Genomic DNA, 21718 nt, shown 5'->3' with positions numbered 1-21718 from the left:
AAACGTACCACTATGGTGGGAGATACTGGTAATGGGGAAGGCAACACATGTGTGGGAGCAGGTGATTATGTGTACAGTCAGTGTATCTTCCTCTCATTTTTGCTGTGGGCCTAAAACTACTCTAAAAAATAAAGTTAAAAATATATATGCATGGAGTTAATCTTATTAGAAAATGGTAAGATTTAATCTGAATTATTAGGCTTGAAATGGGACTTTACCTTATGTGGCTTTGCGTTTTTCCCGCCCATCTAACGCCGCTGTCGTGGTGGGAGGGCACTGGCTGTGTGGGTACACCTGGAGCCAGTCGCTGCCTGTCGGCATCTGGCCCCGCCCCGCGGGAGCTCTGGCTGTTTGTTTGTGCGGGAGAAGGCGGGAGAAGGCGGAGCCGGGGTGGGCGGTGTGGGTGGGGCCCGGCGAGAGCACAGGCTGCTTGTCTTTCCGCTGGAGGAAGGCTAGGGCTCTAAGGCGGTTCCCAGGCCGCTTCCAACCAATGCCAGTGTCTCTCTTTGCTTCCGGCAGAGCGTCCTGGCCCGCGCGACTGAGGAGTCAAAGCGAGACAGAGGGACGCACGGACAGACGACGGACGGAGGACTCGCTGGCCGCTGGACCCCGCCGCCTCCCCCTTCTTCCTGCCGTCTGCGTCTGGAGGATGAGCCCAGCCTTCAGGGCCATGGACGTGGAGCCCCGCACCAAGGGCGTCCTGCTGGAGCCCTTTGTCCACCAGGTCGGGGGGCACTCATGCGTGCTCCGCTTCAATGAGACGACCCTATGCAAGCCCCTGGTTCCGAGGGAGCACCAGTTCTACGAGACCCTCCCAGCTGAGATGCGCAAATTCACTCCCCAGTACAAAGGTGAGCCCCCGCTGCCATAAGGGTCTCCGCTGGCGAGGAGATGCAAGGCGGCACTTCGCAGCCGGGGAAGGCGCGGGCAGCTATCCCGGGAGCCCTCCCCTCCTTCCTCCCCACTCTGTGTTTTCCCTTCTCCTCTTGGCCCTCAGCCCAGCACCTCACACCCTCAGTTTGCAAGCCCTGGTAAGATTGCTTAATTCTGTTTTGTTTTGTGGATTTGTTTTGAGTTTATTTTTGGTGGAAGTGTAGTTGTGTTTTATGTTCAGGTATCTCTTGATCACAGTACCCCATAGGAGTCCCCCCACCCCCGCCCATGGGAGACAGCGGGGGAAGACTTTGGGAGGATTTTTCCCAGAATGCTTGCCGCCTGCTTTTTGTCCTCCAGGAAACCAGAAGCCCTGGTGATTAGGTAGGCTGGGAGCAGGGTTGAGTCAGATGGAATGCAGGAGTGGGAGGCCTGTGCTGATTAGCTGAAACCCTTTGCTATTACGGAATGTCCCTGAAATTGCAATGTTATGGCAACTCTTTGATTCACATATGGTGACTCTCTCTTTCTTTTTATAATGCATTTTTGGGGGGACAGCATTAGCCATCATCATGGTGTGGACTTTCCTGGGAATGGGGGATATTTTGTAAATCAAAGAACCCATTAAGGAAATTAAATTTACATTGCCTGGTTGTACAAAAGACTCTTGAACAACTTAGGTTCTTCTGGGACTGTTGAAACATGCTCTTTGAAGACAGAATGTACTGGGCGCCTCTCTCTGTACTCTGTGAATATGCATGTGTGTTGTGGTTGGGGGTGGGGGAGTTGAAGGCCCTCACTTGGTCCTTCTCTGTTGTTTTTTCCAGGACAAAGCCAAAGGCCCCTTGTTAGCTGGCCACCCTTGTCCCCCTTTTCCCCCTGGTTGTTTCCCCGTGGCCACAGGGAAGTGTGGTCCCCTGAATTCCCTACCCAGGCTCCTCTGCTCCTCTGCGCCCAAAGACAGGGACCACCTCAGAAGTGTCATCTCTCTCTGAGCACGCATTCCCCTGCAGCAAGCGAGCAAGCGGGCGGGCAGCAAGGACTGAGCAAATTGAGTGATCCCAGGCCAGAGAGGCCTGGGAGGAAAGGTGTTCAGCCAGTCGGTTGTAAGGCGCTCGTCGGCACCTGCTGAAACGCTCCCACCTGACAGCCCCCTCCTCAAAGACTGTCTAATTACACATGGCAGGTTCTAGAGACTCAAGGGGGAGAGCTGCTTTCAAGGCCACCATGCGTCTGTGCTCCCGGCCCAACCTTATTTGCCTTGTGTTCATTTTGTTCTTTTGTGACTGCAAAGACCAATAAAGTAACATGTTTGAGGACAAAAGGCTTGGGGTGCCCACCCGTGTGGGGGTGCTGCAAGAAGCCTTTGCTAGGGTGTCTGTTGTGCTGTGTGGTTTGTTTTGTTTGCTCCTTTATTATTTTGTTTTGCTTGCCCAGTCTTCCCTTACCCTTGGACCCTTCTTACCCTTCAGGGCAAACCTTTGTTCCCAGTGTTCAGGCTCTGCTTTAAAGCAAGTCTCAGGCCGCCGGAGTTTCTGTTTAGGGCATCAAAAATTCCCGTAAGATATAAAGAGCAAATGTTTTTACGTCTCTTTTAGGATTAGAAGAATTACATAAAATTTAATAAACATTTTCAATAATGGAAAAATGTGTCTTGTAATTCTTTGGCTCTTGCCTTGTTGAGTGCATCAGAGAGGAAGACTCTCGGCCATGTTTGCTCCCTAATCGCTTGTCTTGTATGGTGTCATCTTTTCTAGCTGTTTTGATATTTGTTAGGTTTGCAGATGAGTTTGGGGCCTCTGGCAACATAGAGACTAAGGAACAGGGTAAGAAAAAACCAAATGTTACAATCATGTTATTTATAACACATCATCTTTGGAATTAAAAGTTCTTTCTGCTCCTCACCCCCCTTCCAGGTGTGGTATCAGTTCGCTTTGAAGAAGATGAAGACAGGAACTTGTGTTTAATAGCATATCCATTAAAAGGGGACCACGGAATTGTGGACAGTGTAGACAATTCAGACTGTGAACCAAAAAGTAAGCTTCTGAGGTGGACAAACAAAAAACATCACGTCCTAGAGACAGAAAAGAGCCCCAAGGACTGGGTGAGACAGCACCGGAAAGAGGAGAAGATGAAAAGGTGGGTATAAACTGAGAGGGGAACCCTGGACTCTACGGGAGGGGAGGTGTCATGGGATCTTAGTTATAGTCCGGTCGTCTGGAGCTAGAGACTCAAACGATGGTGCCTTGTCACTCAGTGGCCAGTTCCCACATGGCAGCTTCTTTGTAATGATTCTGGGTTAGGTCATGCCATTTTGGGTAAACAGCTACAGTGGCAGCTGTAAAAGAGTTTTAGTCACTCATTGCTCCTGCAGCTGCCCTGTGCCAGGCCCTGTGCTACACATCCTGGGGATGTCGCAGTGGCCAAGGTAGGAACTGTCCCATCACCTCAAGTTGCTCATTGATGGTGGGAGACAAAATGGTCAGTTGGGCATCCCCGGAATGTAGGATCCACTGACACAGAGCCTTCCAAGAGCCGGTTCTTGGCAGAAGTGGTAAAAATATAAATAATATATAAAAATTGAGAAGTGTTTATAATGTGGCTAAGTAGGTTGGCTTATTCCCATGGGATTTCAGTTCAGCTTTTCCCAGTCTCCAGCATTTGGAATCAGGGAACTTGGATGTAGCAGAAGCCAGGGGACAGTACTGCCTAGAAAAAAAGGGCAGTGAAGGCTGCTTGGGGGTGGGGGGGTGTGCAGTGGTGGAGGCAGAGGCTGTTCTTGCATCTTAGGTTCTCTTTCTATAGAAAAAACAGTGATCTGGCCCTTTAATTTTTTCAAAGTCAACTTTCTTGAGGTATAATCCACTTAGAATAAAATGTATCCATTTGAAGTGTTCAATGTGTACACTAAAACCACCACCACATCAAGATCTCAAACTTCCCATCACTCCAGAAGTTTCTTCATGCCTCTTTGGCCCTGAATTCTGATAAGATGTTGTGATTTATTGGCTCCTTGTCTCTTTACAGCCATAAGTTAGAAGAAGAATTTGAGTGGCTAAAGAAATCTGAAGTCTTGTACTACAGCGTAGAGAAAAAGGGGAATGTCAGTTCCCAGCTTAAACACTATAACCCCTGGAGCATGAAGTGTCACCAGCAACAGTTACAGAGAATGAAGGAGAATGCAAAACATCGGAACCAATACAGTATCCTTTGCTCACAGGGTATCTTTGCCTTGGGGATAGGGGAGGGTAGGTGAGATCCTAGGAGCTCAGAGAGGTTGGGTTTATTTTCTAGTCATGGTTGTGCCAGGGCACCCTTTGTGGTAACCATAGGCAAATACCACTCCCTCAGGAACAAGGGCTGGTCTGGGAATACAGGTGGTGGGGAGGCGGTTGAGGGCCACCTCATGGAGAGACCAACCTGCATCAGGGACGCTTTAGCCTAGAATGCAAGGGGCTGGTTTGTGTTTTCAGACTCCTACAGAAGTCCCCAGATAGTGCTTCCTGCCAAGAATGGGAGTGGCAGGTGGGTGCTTACCTTTCAATCCTGGTTCACCAGACTGGCACATGAATAAAGCATGGAGCTTCCCCCCCCACCCCCCAGCTTTTTTTTTTTTTTTTTTACTTAGTGATTTCTTTTTAATTAATTTATTTAGTTTTTAAAGTTTATTTATTTTGAGAGTGAGTGTATGTGCATGCATGAGCAGGGAAGGGGCAAAGAGAGTTCCCAAGCAGGCTCTGTGCTGTTAGCACAGGACTCTATTCCAGGAACCGTGAGATCATGACCTAAGCTGAAACACAGGTGCCCCTTCTTTCTTTTTTTAATCTTGAGGGGGTAGTTCCTCAGAATTGAGTATGTTTTATTTTTTTTTTTTTTAACTTTTTACTAGGGAAAATTTTACACATATTAAACATAGAATAATACTTTGAACTTGTAACTACCAGTCACCCAGTTTCGGTGATTAACCTACTTATGTCAGTCTTGGGCCGTGACTGTCTCTTATACCCAGCATCCCCCAGCCGAGCTGTTTCTTTCTCCCTTTCCCTTTCTCTTTCCCTTTCTCTCTTTCCCTTTCTCTTTCCCTTTCTCCCTTTTCCTTTCTCCCTTTCCCTTTCTCCCTTTCCCTTTCCCCCTTTCCCTTTCCCCCTTTCCCTTTCCCCCTTTCCCTTTCCCTTTCTCCCTTTCCCTTTCTTCCTCTCCTGTCCTGTCGTCTCCCCTCCCCTCTTTTCCTTTCTTCCAGAGGGAGGGAAGGAAGGGAGAGAAAATCCTAAGCAGGCCCCCGTGCTGTAAGCATGGAGCCCAGTGTGGGTTTTGAACCCATGAACCATGAGATCATGACCTGAGCTGAAACTAAGAGTCAAATACTCAACTGACTAGCCACCCAGGTGCCCCCAACCGAGCTCTTTCTGAAGTGTCTCCTGTGTCATTGCATCCATACACATCTCATCATGCATCTTTTTTTTTTTTTTTAATTTTTTTTTCCAACGTTTATTTATTTTTGGGACAGAGAGAGACAGAGCGTGAACGGGGGAGGGGCAGAGAGAGAGGGAGACACAGAATCGGAAACAGGCTCCAGGCTCTGAGCCATCAGCCCAGAGCCTGACGCGGGGCTCGAACTCCCGGACCGCGAGATCGTGACCTGGCTGAAGTCGGACGCTTAACCGACTGCGCCACCCAGGCGCCCCACATCATGCATCTTTAAGAGATAGGGGTTTTCTTTTAATTAAGTTAGAAAACGAGAACGAGTGGGGAAGGGGCAGAGAGAGAGGGAGAGGGAGGATCCCAAGCGGGCTCTACACTGTCAGCTCAGAGTCCGATGCGAGCTCAAACTCAAGAACTATGAGATGATGACCTGAACCGAGATCAGGGGTTGGACGCTTAACTGACTGAGCCACCCAGGCGCCCCAAGACAAGGGTATTTTTAAGATGTGAGCTCCTTAAAACTGGACAGTAGTGCCTTATTGTCAAGTATCTAGTTTGTGTCCACATTTTCCTAATTGTCTCATAAATATGTTTTTACTGACGGTTGGTTTGAATGGAGAGCCAAGTGAAGTCCACACATTTTTGGTTGAAATGTTTAAGTCTTTTTAAATACCCTTTTTATTTTTTTCATCTTGGAAATTTCTTGTCAAAGAAACTAGGTCTTCTAAACTTTCCCACCATCTGAATTTTACTGATTACATCCCTGTGGTCTTTTACATGTTACTCTTTTCTCTTTGTTTCCATTAGGTTTTGATAATTTGATCTAGAGGCTTGGTTAGATTTAGGTTCAGTTTTGGGGTAGGTGGGAGCTAGGATCCCTTGGAAATGGTAGTGGCCATCAGGAAGTGCAGTATTTGTCTGTCTTGCCTGTGTTGCTATTGCCTTAGATCCATTTTTTCATTAGGCACTTTTCTAATTTTGTCATTCCTTCTTAGCTGGAATCTGTAAAGATAAACTTTTTCTCATCAATTATATGCTTATACTGAGGTATAGTTTATATAGGAAAGGTAGATTATTTACTGATTATTTGGAATAATGGGTGGGTTTTTTAACATCCATTCAAAATGCCAGTGGGTTTTTCAGCATTATTATGAACCTGTGACTTTAGACATATTTGATGCGGTTTTAGTCCGTTGCAGTTTTATCTTTACTGATGCACAGATTCTTCCATGTTTTGTTTTGCCTTTTAAAATAGGCTCTTGAGAAGCACCTGGGTGGCTCAGTTGGTAAGCGTCCAACTTCGGCTCAGGTCATGATCTCATGGCTGGAGAGTTCAACCCCCGCGTCAGGCTCTGTGCTGACAGCTCAGAGCCTGGAGCCTGCTTTGGATTCTGTGTCTCCCTCTCTCTCTGCCCCTCCCCTACTCGTGCTCTGTCTCTCTCTGTCTCTCAAAAATAAATAAACATTTAAAAAAATTTTTTTTCATACTTTAAAATAGGCTCTCGAGTCCTTCTGACACAATCATAGTAGTCTGTGACGACTCTCTTACTTTCTGGTATGAAAAGATGGCCCAGGATCATGTATATTTCCTACTCCAGATGTGAGTTCAGTCATTCCTCTGAGCCAGGAGTTACAAACTTGCTCAGTAGAGGGCCAGATAGTAAATGTTTCTGGCTTCACAGGCTGAAGCTGCCACACCTCTGCCACTGTAGCTTGAAAGTAGTCATAGATAATCATGAGCATGACTATACCCCAATGAAACTGTTTATGATCACCAAGATTTGCATATCATTTAATTTTCCATGTGTCATGAAGTATTATGCATATTTTTTGACAACTTAAAATTTTAAGAACGATTTCTAGTTCGTAGGCTGTACAACAAGTAGCCATAGTTCACCAATCCCTGCCCTAGGAAAACTGGTCTGGACACTAAGGGTGCTCACACAACTATCTGGTCATTGTTTCTAGACCTTTTCAGTGCCACACAGCTGGGAAATACACTTTTATTTTATTTAAAAAAAAGGTTTTTTTAATGTTTATTCGCCCTTCAGAGAGACAGAGACAGAATGCAAGTGGGTTAGGGGCAGAGAGAGAGGGAGACACAGAATCCGAAGCAGGCTCCAGGCTCTGAGCTGTCAGCACAGAGCCTGACGCAGGGCTCGAACTCACAAGCTGTGCAATCATGACCTGAACCGAAGTCGGATGCTCAACTGACTGAGCCACCCAGGCACCCCCGCATTTATTTTAAAGAGAAAATTTTTCATGAGTTTATGCAGATATTTCCAGTTCACATAGAAGGTTATGGGATTTATTTATTTGATGTTCTGTTTGAAACTTAGGACAGTGTGAAACCCTGTTCCCATACCTTGTTGAGTTGTGGCAGTGCCGTATGTGTGTCGCCCAGGCCTATGTTGAGTGCGGGTACAGGCGGTCCTCATGCCAGTTCCCTGACAAGAATTCAGTTCTTTGATTTTAGCCCTCTAGTCAGCCTTGGGCTCCCTACATGGGGGATAGCAGGACTGATGGGGCCTTCTGTGGACCTGGGCTTTTCTGAGGCACTGTGTGCAGGCATTGTGTCCTGGAGTGCCAAAGCCCCCATGCAGCAGCACCTTTTCTTTAGAGGGAGGATTGTCCTTAACCACTCAGAATTCATCTTACTGGAAAATCTGACTTCCCGCTATGAGGTGCCTTGTGTCCTGGACCTCAAGATGGGTACCCGCCAGCATGGTGATGATGCTTCAGAGGAGAAGGCAGCCAACCAGATCCGCAAGTGCCAGCAGAGCACATCTGCTGTCATCGGTGTCCGTGTGTGTGGCATGCAGGTGAGGGGAGTGCTGGTGCATACCACGGGCTGGCTAGGGCATCCAGTAGCTTCTACTCTCCACCGTGGGCATAGTCCTGCTGTTTTCTCAAGATTTCAGCATGGCTGAGTGCGTCTGTTGCTTTCTGGTTAGAAAAAAAAAGCACGCATGCCTCGGTGAACTGTCTGGGGCTGAGCTGGTTGACTGAGTCCAGAGTCTCTGGACAGGAGTGGGAATGAAGGCAAGATGGTTAGGCCTTCTCCACCAACTGATATGCTAAGCAGGGGTCTGAGGACAGAACCAGGTCAGAGGGCTGCATCCTGAGTGGTGGTAGATCAGAAAGGGTATTGCCTTGTATGACTGGTGTACTTAACAGGTTAAAGGATCTGATCCAGGGGTGTCCCATTGCTGCTGTTCCCCAGGGTCCAGGCTCTGAGACAGCTGTCAGCACCTAACCTGCTGGTCTCTTCCCACAGGTGTACCAGGCAGGGAGTGGGCAGCTTATGTTCATGAACAAGTACCACGGACGAAAGCTGTCAGTGCAGGGCTTCAAGGAGGCACTTTTCCAATTTTTCCACAATGGTCGGTATCTGCGCCGTGAACTCCTGGGCCCTGTGCTTAAGAAGCTGGCTGAGCTCAAAGCCATTTTGGAGCGACAGGAGTCCTACCGCTTCTACTCAAGCTCCCTATTGGTCATCTATGATGGCAAAGAATGGCCTGAGGTGGCCCTGGACTCAGATGCTGAGGACTTGGAGGACCTGTCTGAGGAGTCAGCTGATGAGTCTGCAGGTGCCTATGCCTACAAGCCCATCGGCACCAGCTCAGTGGACGTGCGCATGATCGACTTTGCACACACCACCTGCAGGCTGTATGGCGAGGACAGCGTGGTACATGAGGGCCAGGATGCTGGCTATATCTTCGGGCTCCAGAGCCTCATAGACATTGTCACAGAGATAAGCGAGGAAAGTGGGGAGTGAGTTTGCTGGCTGCACCAGCACCTGAGAGACTCTCTGTGTCCCAGGCACAGCTGTGCTGCGTCGGGGAGGAGGCCAGTATGGCCAGGCGTTGGCCCCTGCAGCCTGGAGCTGATGTGCAGAGGCCTCTGTGAGTCCCAGCCTGAGCCAGCCCCAATCGCGTTCGGAGTCTTTTATTTATTTTAACTATTTCTTCAACATTCCACATTTGATGATGCAGATACCTCTTTCTTCCCTGAGTGTAAATGTTCTAATACAAATCTTTTTGTTAATTGTACACAGTGCTGCTGTCGTTCTTAAGTAGGGGCAGGCAGCCAGACCCCATCCCAGCCCTCAGAATCCTGACACGTTCTGTGTCCTCCACCCTAGCCCAGGAATATTCTCCTTGCCACTGCCCCCACCTCACGGGCCCTGAGGTCACCCAAAGAGGACCTCCACACATATAACCTTAGGTTCCTTTTGGGTCTGTGCTGGCCTAGTGTCCCAGCATCCCCTAAGAACTACGTGACCCTTGATACAGGTCTTTTCCTGTCCTCCATGCAACTTAAGCCAAAGTTGGGCAGCAGGTGTGCCAGACCTTGGATCCATCTCCTGGACCACTGGCAGCAGCTAATTGGCTGGTCATTGTGATGTCAGATGTCCTGGAGCCAAACCAAGGCCTCAGGTAGCTGCTGGGCTCTGGTCTTTTGGTGATGGTGGGCTCCATGGTAGAAGGTCCCAGCAGGATGAGGGGGTGGGGGTCCCAGTGAGAAAGGGTGTTCAGGCAGGGGGGTCCTCTTAACCAAACCTCTTGTCACCACTGCAACCCACAACTATGCCAATCTCCTGTCCTAAGCAGCTGTAGCCAGGGCGGCCCCGAAGAGAGCTACTTCTGTGCTAGGAGGGTTACCGGGAGGTGTGGCAGGAGGTCTTGAACTGCAGAACCAGACACCAGGGAGAAGGGCAGACCCAGTGCCAAGAAGGTAGGGTCTTGATGTCCAGTTCTATCAGCCCCACACTCCTTTCTGAGGCCCACTGTGCCTCTGTGTACTATGTCCCCAAATGCCAACTGCATGTACTGGCCTGGCTGTGCCCATACCCGCTACACCCTGGGCCCAGGCTTCTGGTGGGAAATGTGGCTGGACAGGAATGGGAGGCCCCCAGGACCCTTAGGGCCTCTCCCCTGGGTCCCTCCCTCAGGACATCAAGGACCAGTCCAGGCTAATTGGAGGTGTGCAGGGTCAAACCAGCTCTTAAAGCTACCTAGCACCCCCTTCCCCACCCTTACCAGCTCTTCTATCTGCTCAGAAGGGAGCATCAGACATAAGATGGTTTGGAGTTGTAAGTCCTATAAAGACAATAGAGCAATATGACAGCGACTTGGGAGAGTAATGACCTTATGCTGTGAGGGAGGGAATTAGGTCCCAGGCAGAGGAAACCCTATGGAAAGACCCACATTAGAGGGGTAGAGAGAAGCTATTGAAGGGGGGGTGGGGGGCGTGGGGGGTGGGCATCCAGGACGTGAGAAATTGGGACTGGGGAATGGCCGACCTGGTTTCGATGTGGCTGGAGTAGGGACTCCTCAGAGAGGGGTCATGAGGCCTGGGACACCAAGAAGACGGACACCCCCACAGGCGCCTCCAAGTGTCGAATCAGCGAGATCCAACAATGGGACTACGCTCGCGGAGTCGCCGTCCCTACTGTTAGTAGGTCAGGACCCACTCCCCCGGGATGGCAGGGACGCATGCGACTAGAGCGTAGGACACAGGCTCTGCCAAAGGAGGAAGGACGGCCGCACACCGGGTTTGAGTGGAGGGCCAGGACGGAGACTCTGGGGTGGGGCGCCCGGGAGGGTGCGGAGCCAGTGGTCGGGGGTAGGGGTGTGTGGTCTAGGAGTCGGAGGTACCGGGACCGGACTGGAGGCCGACTGGAGGTGGACTCGAGCAGCACCGGGTCGCGCCGCTTGGAGCCGCCAGGGGGCGCCACGATCCGCGCGGGGGCTGCCCCCCTCCCGAGGCGGGGCTGCGGCTGGCGGGCGGGCGGGCGCGCGCACGCGTCGTGTGTCACGGGGCGGGGCGGGGCGATCGCGGTTCTCCGGGCCTGCCGTCCTGGTTCCGCAGCCCCCGCCACCTCCACTGCCCCGGCGCGGCCCGGCCCGGCCCCATGTATCGCGCGCTCTACGCGTTCCGCTCGGCGGAGCCCAACGCGCTGGCGTTCGCCGCGGGCGAGACCTTCCTGGTGCTGGAGCGCAGCAGCGCGCACTGGTGGCTGGCGGCGCGGGCGCGCAGTGGCGAGACGGGCTACGTGCCGCCCGCCTACCTGCGCCGCCTGCAGGTGAGTGTGCCCCTCCCCAGCCCGGCCTCACCGGTCCTTAGACTGGGCCCCATCGCAGGCTCTCGGGACCGACCCCGGAGCGCCAGGCCCGCCAAAACTTCCCGCAGATAGGGAGTTTGAGCACCTGACCCTGAGACCCCAGACCCACGAGAACTGGGACCCCAGGAGCCCGCACTCCCAGAAAAGGCCAAGCCCTTGACAGCCAACTCTGAGGACTCCGGACCTGCAAGCCTAACTCTGGGACTGAGACTCCTTGGATCCCAGACCTATTGAGACTCATTATCTGAACCCCCATCTAAGTAGAATTCAAGACTCAGTCCTGACAATCCAGTACCACTGAATTCTGACCAGTTCCTCAGATCTCTGAGACCCCAGATTTGTAATTGTCCCTTTCACTGGATCCCCTGGATCCTACCCTCAGACCCCCAACTGGAGCCACTGCCTTCACCACTAAGACCCCAGACCACCCTGGACACCACCTGTTTCCCCACCGTCCTCCATCCTCACTTCCCCACTGAGGCCCTGGAGCCTAGATGATACTCGTATCTCCTAGATGACCCACTAAGGGTGGGACCTGAGTGTCTTTCACCCTCCTGTACTCAGCCACCCCTAAGCTCTTCTTCAGACTGACCCCAACCCTCTTGGAACCAAAGATCTCAGCCCTTGCTGACACTCCCTGGCACTACTCTCCCCACCCCCACCCCTCCATTACAAGCCATGTTCAGGCCCTGACTTAACAGACTAATTTTCTCTGAAAGTGAAAAGCTCCATCCCTCTGTGTCCTCAGCCTGGGGTGGGGGCTGCTCCCATTGTAAGGAAGTGAGATCTCTTCATGGCTTCCCCTGGTCTGACTATGACCCTGTTTCCTTCCAGTGGAGGCTGCGTCTCCAGTTCCTGTTTCCCCAAGAATAGTCCTGCTGTGGGGGCTGGGGTGCAGTGTCTCTAGCTGGTCTATTCTGACCTCAGGGGAAAGGAGGGCCCGGAGCCTCCAGGCCTGGCCTGTGCCAGACACCCCCGCCCCATCCTAGTCCTTATCCTTTTGGAAACATCCTGTCCCAGCCTGGTTCAGGACAGAAATAACAGGATAAATTTGGAGATGTCATCTGGTCTTGCCAGAGGGGATGGGCCCTGGACCCTCAGCTTGTTTCCATCCAGGAGTGCCTGGGGTATGAGTGGGGCCCTGGACACAGAGGCTGCCAGCTCTATCGTGAATGTGTCAGACCCAGCCTCTCTGGGGCTGGGGGCTTGTTGGAGGCCTCTTCTCGAAGAGCCTGTGAGGCTCCTCTCCGGGGCCAGTGGGGCTTGGTGTTTGGGGACGGCAGAGAGGCCACGGTTTCTCTCATAGTTTCTTTCTGCATACCTCCCTCTGCCTCAGTCTCCCTAACTCTGTCTGTCATTACGACTCTCTCCCTTTCTCTGTCTCCAGCTTTCAATTTCTTTCTGCGTTGTCTCCCTCTGCCTGTCTCGCTCTCTCTCCCTCCCTCCCTCTCTCTCTTTCTATCTCTTCCTTATCTTCTATGTGTATGTATTTCTTTTTCTGTTCCCCTTTCTGTCTGCTGTCTCTCTGCATTCTGGCACACCCCATGGTACCTGGAGGGCTTTGCTGACCTCTGCATCCATCTGTCTGTCCCCCTCAGGGAAGCTCCTTAGACCCTCTCTGGAGTGACGTCACCTCAGTTCTGAGACTTCCATGTAGCCTGATGGACCATCGTGGACAGGGAAGGGGTGAAAGTGGCTGGTCCCACAGCTGCCACCCCTTACTCTTCACACCATGCCAGGCAGGCTGGGTAGATTGGACCCCTGAGTTGCTGGGTCTGCAGCACGGAATCTGGGACAGGGGCCAGGCCCCTCTCCCATGTCCGTCCTTTGCTACAGACAGAACTGCCGCTTCCCAGGGCAGGTCTGGAAGATTCCTTGGAACAGCTGAGGGGGATGAGGGCTAGAAGCAGGGGTGGAGAGAGGAGATCCCTTTGGCCCATCCCCAGCTGGTCCCTCAGGCCCATCCCAGGGCCTGCAGAAGGCTCTATGAGGACAGGGCTATTCTGGAGTGTGACCTTGGTTTTGCGAAGGATCAACAAGATCCAGAGTGATTTGTTAAGGGTTCCAGACACTAGAGGCTCCCTGCTTGGCATTTCAGCCTGGGCTCTGAGCCAAACCTGGGGAGAGACTAGGTGTGTACTGTTGGCCTCAAGCTGGGGGTCCCTGGGCTGTTTTTTGTTTTTGCTCTGGACCCTTGATTTTCAGAGACAGCTGAGAGCCTCACTGTGGGGTCTGAGTGGGGCCCCAGGATGTAAAGCAGCGGCATGAGGCCACCCCATGCCCCAGCTCCCTGAGTGACACCGTTTGAGAACCTTATTTGATATTCTGGTTCAACTTCTGTGTTCATGTCTACCATTCCAGGCTTTAGCTATAATGGTCCTCTGTCTGCCCCGGTTGCATCCCGGGCTGGGTCTGGGCTCAGTACCCTCACTTGGCCCCCAGATCTAACTGCCCATCCTTGCCCTCCCCCCCAGGGCCTGGAGCAAGATGTCCTCCAAGCCATTGACCGGGCCATTGAGGCTGTGCACAATGCAGCCATGCGGGATGGTGGCAAGTACAGCCTGGAGCAGCGTGGAGTCCTTCAGTGAGTGTGGGTGAGGGGAAGAGGGCACCGCCTCCACCCCATTACCCTAATGAGCACAGTTGGGTGGGGGTCCTTCAGTGGATACTGGGGTTGTGTGTAAGGCAGAGCTGGGGTAATGCACAGTAGGGTGGGGCATGAGGGAGGTGGCAGGAGCCCGAGCTTTGGGGGGCCCAGGACCCATGGGGAGCATGTAAGGACCTTGGGAGTTTAAGGTAACTCGCCCAGTAAGCTCCTTGTCCCTCCATCAGGAAGCTGATCCACCACCGGAAAGAGACTCTGTCCCGCAGAGGCCCCTCAGCCTCCAGCCCTGCAGCTATGACCCCATCCACCAGTGACCACCATCTGGACGCTGCTGCTGCCAGGCAGCCCAATGGGACGTGTCGAGCTGGGTTTGAGCGGCAGCACAGCCTCCCTAGTTCCGAGTATCTCGGGGCGGACGGAGGCCTCTACCAGGTATGTGGGGAGGACGTCCTGGCCGAGGGAGGTGGGTGGAGCTGAGGCTTGGTCCAGAGGTTCCAAGGGTCCAGTTGGGTCAGTGATGCAGAGCCGTAGCCCGCCTGTGCCAAGAGCTCAGGGCCTTAGCCAGGCCGGTACCCCAGCGTGTCCTCCCAGATCCCGCTTCTGTCCTCTCAGATCCCACCACAGCCTCGCCGAGCAGCACCCGCCATGCCACCTCCACCTGTGAAGCGCCGAGACCGTGAGGCCCTGGTGGCCTCAGGCAGTGGTGAGAGGCGGGATTGGGGCAATTGGGGAAGTACCCTGTGGTGGAATGATTGCTTTGCCTGTGTCAGAAAGTTGGGGGCTCTGGGCTTGGAGGGGTGGGTCTAGCAGAGAAACCAGGCCCTGTGTTGGGAGGGCGGGGCTCAGGGCCTGGAGGGGTAGGGGACCCAGGGGGCTGTCCCAGCACAGCATCCGCTCTCTGCCCACAGGCGGCCGCAACACCACGCCCTCCGGGGGCAGTTCTGTGTCCAGCGGCTCCTCAGTCAGCAGCACCTCCCTTGACACGCTCTGTACCGGCTCTAGCTCGTCTGAGCTGGGCCCCAGCTGCTCACCCACGCCCCCTCCTGTGCCCCGCCGAGGCACTCACACCACTGTGTCCCAGGCTCAGCCCCCTCCCTCCAAGGTGCCAGCCCCTGAGCCCCCTACAGAGGAGGTGGCAGTTGATACAACCTCAGCCCCTGATGAGCTGGAGGCCCTGGGTGCGCTGAACCTGGGGACCACAGAGGAGAAGGTGGTGGCCGAGACTGCTGTGCCCAAGACCATCGGGGCAGAGCTGATGGAGCTCGTGCGGAGAAACACCGGCCTGAGCCACGAGCTATGCCGTGTGGCTATTGGCGTCGTGGTGGGTCACATCCAGGCCTCTGTGCCGGCCAGCTCGCCTATCATGGAGCAGGTCCTCCTCTCGCTGGTAGAGGGCAAGGTGAGGGTGGGCAGCAGGGCCAGGGGCCTCCCCATCCTCGGGCCGCCCTGCCTCCCCTGCCCCATTCCCACTCTCATGCTTGTGTCCAGCCTTGACTCGACAGGTGTTTACTGAGCTTTAGCCTGGCCTTCATTGTGCTGGGTGCTGGGGACATTTGAGCTGATCCTTGGAGGAGAAAGGGAGGAAGAGCATTCCAGGCAGAGGCTCAGCCTGGACCAAGGCCATGAGGCAGGACCGAGCTTGGCTCACAGGAGGAGGTGGAACAAGGCCAGCATGGCTGTAATACAGGGAGTGAGGGAACAGGTGGTGTGGGAGAGGTGAGACCCGGGGCAGGTGATAGATGAGACCAGATGCAGGTGGGCAAGAGTCATCTCTGGCTGCAGGGGAGGAGGAGTGGACATAGAGCATGAGAGAAGGCAGTACCTCACTGGCCTTGGCAGTGGAAAGGAGTGGGTGCTTTGAGAGCTGTGACAGAGGCCTCAGTACTGACTCAGGTGTGAGTCAGGTGCGTGGGCATTGTAGGGTGGGTGGGATCTTTTGCCAGGGTTGGGGCACTGGTCAGGAAGTGGGATTGGAGGGCGACAAGCCATCTCCATATGGGGACCAGATGGGCCCAAGGTCCCTCCTTAGGGCCCCATGACCTAGCAGCTCTGGTGTGGGGTGGAGGGAGCAGCAGGTCAGTGGACTTGTCTGTGTTGAGTACGGTGGGTGCTGCCAGGCTGGAAGCATTTGGGGGAGACGGGGGAGGTGGGGAGATGACCAGGCCTGGTGCCACTTCATGTGGATTCGGAGGGTAGCATCTCAGTCACACTCAGGCAGTGATACAGTCGGTGGCCTTCCTCGAGGAAGATGTTTCTACAGGGCTGGGATGAGCGGCAGGTTGTTGGAAGGCACCCACAGATGTGTCTCAGGCAGAATCTGAGCCCAGCAGGTTATCAAGACTGGGGGCAGTGGACTTGCTTGCAGAGGGGGTGTAGAATTGGGCTGGTGCCCTTGGGAGCTTTGATGTTGAGGTGTGGGCCACAGGAGCAGGGTCCTTAGTGGGAGCTCGAGGTGGGGCAGAGGGGAGGAAGGAAGAGAACCAGGGGCTGGTCCCCTCGCAGGTTCTGGGAGGACACTGACTAGGAGCAGCCCTGAGAGATGAGGCTGGGAACCCTTTCCCAATGTCGGCCTGGAACTCACACCTGTGACGTTCTCAGGGTCTGGGTTGACTTCTAAACCTTGGGGGCTTCCTGGAGATGGTGAGGGACAAGGAATGTGCTGAGCCATTCCTCTCTCCCCCCAGGACCTGAGCACTGCCCTGCCCTCAGGGCAAGTCTGCCATGACCAGCAGCGGCTGGAGGTGATCTTTGCAGACCTGGCTCGGCGCAAGGACGATGCCCAGCAGCGCAGCTGGGCCCTGTACGAGGATGAAGGGGTCATCCGCTGCTACCTGGAGGAGCTGCTGCATATTCTGGTGCGGGGTGGGGGCCCACGGGTGTCTCCCCCCGACCCTGCACTGTCCCCTCCAGTGCTCAGGAGCCTCCCCTGCGTGTACTCAGCTTGCTTATGTGTGGCCACACGGCTCACACTGACTGATTGTGTCATGCTTCCTCCTCTCCACAGACGGATGCAGACCCCGAAGTTTGCAAGAAAATGTGCAAGAGAAATGAGTTCGAGTCTGTCCTGGCCTTGGTGGCCTACTACCAAATGGTGTGTGCAAGACAGAGGGGCGGGGGCGTGGAGGCACCCGGGTAGAGGTGGGGGTTCCGGGCACTGAGTGCACAGGGTCTCCTGCCAGGAGCACCGGGTGTCCCTGCGGCTGCTGCTCCTCAAGTGCTTTGGCGCCATGTGCAGCCTGGATGCAGCCATCATCTCCACACTCGTGTCGTCTGTGCTGCCTGTGGAGCTGGCACGGGACATGCAGACAGACACGCAGGGTGAGGCGAGGGGGAGCTTCCTGCCGTGTGGGGGGTTCCCACCATCTGTAGGGGCTCTCACCGCCTGCCTTGCCCCCCAGATCACCAGAAACTCTGTTACTCCGCCCTCATCCTGGCCATGGTCTTCTCCATGGGGGAGGCAGTGCCATACGCGCACTATGGTAAGTGAGCAGGTCACCGACCAGCTGACCGCTGGGAGCCCCACTGCACGTACCTGACAGGGATCGGGTGTCCCCAGAGCTGACGGAGACCCAGGGGGCTGGGTGGTGTGCACAGACGGGGAGGGCTGACTCCGTGCACCCCCCTCCCAGAGCACCTGGGCACACCCTTTGCCCAGTTCCTGCTGAGCATCGTCGAGGATGGGCTGCCCCTGGACACCACAGAACAGCTGCCCGATCTCTGCATGAACCTGCTTCTGGCTCTCAACTTGCACCTGCCAGGTGGGAATGGGGCCCAGCGGGAGGTGGCCGACCAGCTGGGGGTTCTGGCTGGGTACCTGTGCGCTGATCTACCGACACCCATGTCCTTCCTCAGCCCCTGACCAGAACGTCATCATGACCGCCCTGAGCAAACACTCCAACGTCAAGATCTTCTCCGAGAAGCTTCTCTTGCTCCTGAACAGAGGAGGTGAGGGTGCAAGGAATCTGTGTGGCGCTGCTTCGCTGTCCTGGGACTCCATGATCCCCAATAACTCCCTGCAGTGGCTCTGGCCCTCCCACAGTGACAGCCCTGACCCCTCTTCTCTTCCCCCTGCTTCCTAGATGACCCCGTGCGCATCTTCAAACATGAGCCGCAGCCGCCACACTCCATCCTCAAGTTCCTGCAGGACGTGTTCGCCAGCCCTGCCACGGCTGCCATCTTCTACCACACAGACATGATGGCACTCATTGACATCACCGTGCGCCACATCGCGGACCTGTCGCCTGGAGACAAGGTACCTAGAGGCTGCAGTGGGGATGGGAGGTGTGTAGAAACCGAAACAAAATGGACTGGAGACAGGACACTGACGGAGACTGGGGACGGGGCACAGCTGGAGCCAGGCCAGTGTGGAGGCCACTCAGTAAGCCATGGCAGGGGTGCCCAGACCCAGAGGAGCCCCGGTGAGCTGATCTGGGCCAGACTGTCTGGACAGAGCTGGGGTGGGGAGGGCAGCGGGGTCAGGTGGGAGGAGGTGGCATTTACACAAGGCCTCAGAGGCTGCAGCAGGAGCTTCTGATCTCAGAAGAGGAGAAGTGACCTGATGGACACCCCGAACGGAGTGTGGACTGTATGAGCCCAGGGGAGGCGGAGGTCTGTGAGGAAGCAGCCGCAGCTGTCAGGGCAGCCCAGCCGTGGCCTCCTGGGAAGAGGTCAGATTTGTGGGTATGGGAGGTGGGTCCCAGGGCTTACCACTGGCCTTGTGTTGAGCAATCAAGTGGATGAAGTATGATTACTGAGGTGGGGAAACACTCTTTGGGGGGGAAATGGAGTTGCATTTTGACGTGTCAGGTTTGAGAAGATACCTGTTAGACAGCCAGGTACGGAGCACATTCAGGGGCAGTGGAGCCGAGTTGGGACACTGGAGAGACACGCTGGAGAGTTGCCTGTGCACCAGTGTGACGGGAAGCCTGTTTCAGGGCCACCACCTAGAGTGTGAGGAGGAGGGGTCAGAGGGCAGCTCGGGCCTCGGCCCAGGGCACAGTGAGGGCAAGTAGGGAGGAGCCCAGGAGGAAACCCTGGAGAGAGCAGGAGCCCAAAGCAAGGTTCGGAGGAGGAGGGAAATGAGCCGTCTCCACAGTTAAGAGCCTGAGTAAGACGGAGGCTGCGAATTGGCCACTGGAATTGCCCCCACAGAGTCCCCAAGTGACTGACAAGCAGCGTCCGTGGAGTGGAGGGAAAAAGAATGGAACGTTTAAGAGAGAATTTGAAGTTGGAGGGGAGTGAGGGGGAAATTGGAAGCCGTAAATGGAGACCACCCCTGTAGTTCTTCTGTGAAGGGAGCAGAAAAGAGGGGGTCCGCCTGAGGGAGATGTGGAGTCATCAGGAAGTGTTCTAGAGGTAGGAGATGCTGGTGCAGGTCTCTGGGCCAGAGGGAATAATCCAGCAAGCATCGAGAAATGGCTGACGGGAGAGTGGGCCACCACAGAAGTCAAGTAGATCAGGCAGCGGCGGAGGGCCCGGGGCCGCGGAGGGACACCCGTCACCCCAAAGGGAGCCAAGGCAGCTTATTCTGGCAGAGACAGGTGAGATGTCGGTGCTGCGAGGGGAAGACAAGGGCTTTCTGAAAGATTGCCTGTTTTCTCCATGAAGCGCAAGGCCAGCTGTCCGGGCGCTTTGGGGTCTGGAAAGCCTAGAAGAGGTGGGCCGTGGTTCTTAAGGGCGTGCGAACATAGCAGAGAAAAGTGGCAGGAGCCAAGGCAGCGCTGCGTGTCCGTCTGAGGCTTGCGGTAGGGAAGGAAGCTGAGGCCTGCACACGGCTCTGTGGCTGTCTAGGGCTTAGACACTGGGCAGTGATTTGCAGGTGCTGTGGTCTGACCAGGCTGGGGGGTTACAGGGTGGTGCTGCCTAGAGAAGGGATTGAGTCCTCTAACCATAGGGAAAGAGGGAAATAAGGGATGGTGAGGGGGGCAGACGGAGGAAAAGCACTGGGATCGTGTCAGTGGATTGGGGGTCTGTGGGGAAAAGGAGCAGCTGGGGTGTCAGACTAGAGGGCGTGTTAGAGCTGGACTCTGGCATGTGTGGAAGGTAGGACGGTGGCCAGGTCCTAGGAGTGGGTTGGGTATGAGGTGTGCCGACAGAGGGGAGAGAGCGGTGTCACAGAAGACAGCTGTGTTACTGGCCTGTGCATTTAGATGGACGGCTGTGCGCTTTAGTCAGAGAAAGAACATGAGAAAGCCTTCAGTTTTGGGAAGATAGAGCTGGCGGTTTCCCCTTGCCGCCTTTCTGAGCCAGGACTCCTGGGGGCTGGCCACGTTCTGGGACGCCTGTGTCTGGAATGGTCCGTTCATTCACTTACTCAGCAACTGTTGAAGGCCAGTTCATGTGGCAGGCACATTGTGGGCGCTGGGGATGCAGCCCTGATCTTCGGTGCCGTGAGGCGGTCCGCAGCCCTGGGGTCCACGTGGCAGCCTGTTCCTGTCTGGTGGCAGTGGCAGTGCCTCCCAGGGTCCCTGAGCTCACCTGCTCCTCCCACAGCTTCGCGTAGAGTACCTCTCCCTGATGCACGCCGTCATCCGCACCACACCCTACCTGCAGCACCGCCACCGGCTGCCCGACCTGCAGGCCACACTGCGCCGCATCCTGACTGAAGAGGAAGCCTCGCCCCAGGGCCAGATGGACCGCATGATTGTCCGAGAGATGTGCAAGGAATTCCCGGTGCTGGGCGAGGACCCCAGCTAGCGCCTTCCTCCCCTCCCTTCCCTGCAGCCCCGGTCAGGGTGCAGGGGACGCGGAGGCTTGGCCCTAAGCATGTTTTGCACAGACGGTGTGGGGGAGGTGGTGGTGGAAGGGACCTGAGCAGGGCCCCCACCTGAAGTAGAGCCAGTGCCAGGGGCCAAGTGTGGGATTGGGGACCACGCTCTGGGAGCTATGCTGGGGCAGAGGGCCTGTGTGAGCTAAAGCCCCTCCATCTCCCGGTAGGCTGCCTCTTCAGCATGCCCCCTCCCCCCCCCCAGCACAAACACACACTCAGAGTCCCGCTGCTGCTCCGGGCTGGGCTAGAGCCGCCATCCCTGTCCTGCCTCGTCTGGGTCCTGGGCCTCAGCAAGCCATGTCTTTGGGGTGAGGGGAGCCACCTTCCGCCAGCTGTTCTTTGCCTTAGCTTTGCAGTGAGTGCTTCTCCTGTGCTCCCCGCTCCCCGTGGGGGTCGCTTTCCCTTGCTCCCACCCCCAGGGGTCTTGGCCAAGCTCCTGCTTTAAAGCAGAATCTTAGAGACAGGCCATCTATTCTGGAGCCTCACAGAATAGGGTGATGGCACTCAGAAAGCCAATGACAGAATATTTTCTCTGTAAAAATGTAGACTGAAAAGCCATGTGTATTTTCCCGTGTGCTGCAGCTCACCTTCGGAAATAAATCACAGGCATCCAGAAACAGGCTCCCCTGTATGATCCTGGGTTGTTGTGGGAGAGGATGGGCAGGGACGCTGGGGCCTCAGGACCTTGTCACTTGCTTGCCCTGATCTCTCCAGTGTAAGGAGGGGGTGGTCCCTGATAGGTCTGTCCATCAAAGTTCCTTGAGCCCTGTTCCAGCTTCTCTCCCTGAGTTCCTGCTTCTGGGCCAAGCCGAGTGCCCCGTGGTCCGTTTGTAGGCAGCTGCCCTCCCAGACTTCACTTACATCTTTCTTTGCTTTGAATGCTGACTCTCTCCCCTGTTGAAAGCCTCTCCTTCATAGCTGC

General features: G+C 54.9%; 2 protein-coding genes and 1 long non-coding RNA gene across 8 annotated transcripts in view; 2 read left to right on the top strand and 1 right to left on the bottom strand.

Moving 5' to 3' along the window:
• The window catches only part of IP6K2 (inositol hexakisphosphate kinase 2), a 30631-nt gene extending 21284 nt beyond the window's left edge, over positions 1-9347 (top strand). For 3 of the 4 annotated variants that reach the window (XM_011291409.4, XM_045049901.1, XM_019821285.3), the window contains exons 2-6: positions 520-851; positions 2790-3012; positions 3901-4076; positions 7942-8117; positions 8573-9347. In XM_011291409.4, coding sequence (XP_011289711.1) covers positions 650-851; positions 2790-3012; positions 3901-4076; positions 7942-8117; positions 8573-9073 — 1278 coding nt within the window. In that variant the 5' untranslated portion in view covers positions 520-649 and the 3' untranslated portion in view covers positions 9074-9347. Of the gene's footprint in view, positions 1-519; positions 852-2004; positions 2700-2789; positions 3013-3900; positions 4077-7941; positions 8118-8572 lie in introns of those variants that run through there. The other variant, XM_045049900.1, reaches the window with a different exon arrangement.
• On the bottom strand, positions 7590-10743 carry LOC123383131. Its single transcript, XR_006592534.1, has 2 exons — positions 10601-10743; positions 7590-10397 (listed from the first exon to the last, which is right to left on the bottom strand). It is a non-coding gene; the product is annotated as an uncharacterized LOC123383131 (long non-coding RNA).
• Positions 9764-21413, top strand: NCKIPSD (NCK interacting protein with SH3 domain). Of its 3 annotated transcripts, XM_019821282.3 has the most exons (14): positions 9764-10032; positions 10625-10759; positions 13897-14006; positions 14255-14459; positions 14640-14730; positions 14936-15426; positions 16712-16882; positions 17032-17118; positions 17207-17345; positions 17426-17506; positions 17657-17785; positions 17880-17972; positions 18107-18279; positions 20520-21413. In XM_019821282.3, the coding sequence occupies exons 3-14, from the start codon at positions 13960-13962 to the stop codon at positions 20721-20723; spliced, it is 1911 nt and encodes a 636-aa protein (XP_019676841.1). In that variant the 5' UTR covers positions 9764-10032; positions 10625-10759; positions 13897-13959; the 3' UTR covers positions 20724-21413. The 3 variants fall into 3 exon arrangements, with proteins under 3 accessions (XP_019676841.1, XP_044905832.1, XP_023104354.1); XM_045049897.1 differs by lacking the exon at positions 10625-10759; XM_023248586.2 differs by lacking the exons at positions 9764-10032; positions 10625-10759 and adding an exon at positions 11128-11383.
• The last annotated feature ends 305 nt before the right edge of the window (positions 21414-21718 follow it).

The sequence above is a fragment of the Felis catus genome, chromosome A2 (genome assembly GCF_018350175.1).
Source record: "Felis catus isolate Fca126 chromosome A2, F.catus_Fca126_mat1.0, whole genome shotgun sequence".
Lineage (NCBI taxonomy): Eukaryota > Metazoa > Chordata > Mammalia > Carnivora > Felidae > Felis > Felis catus.
This window is presented reverse-complemented; position numbering and strand designations above follow the sequence as displayed.

Coding starts and splice junctions, on each gene's coding strand:
- NCKIPSD (XM_023248586.2), top strand. CDS start 11,213: ATGTATCGCGCGCTCTACGCGTTCCGCTCGGCGGAGCCCAACGCGCTG. Junction 11,384..13,896: donor CCTACCTGCGCCGCCTGCAG/GTGAGTGTGCCC, acceptor CCTCCCCCCCAG/GGCCTGGAGCAAGATGTCCT. Junction 14,460..14,639: donor CGGACGGAGGCCTCTACCAG/GTATGTGGGGAG, acceptor CTGTCCTCTCAG/ATCCCACCACAGCCTCGCCG.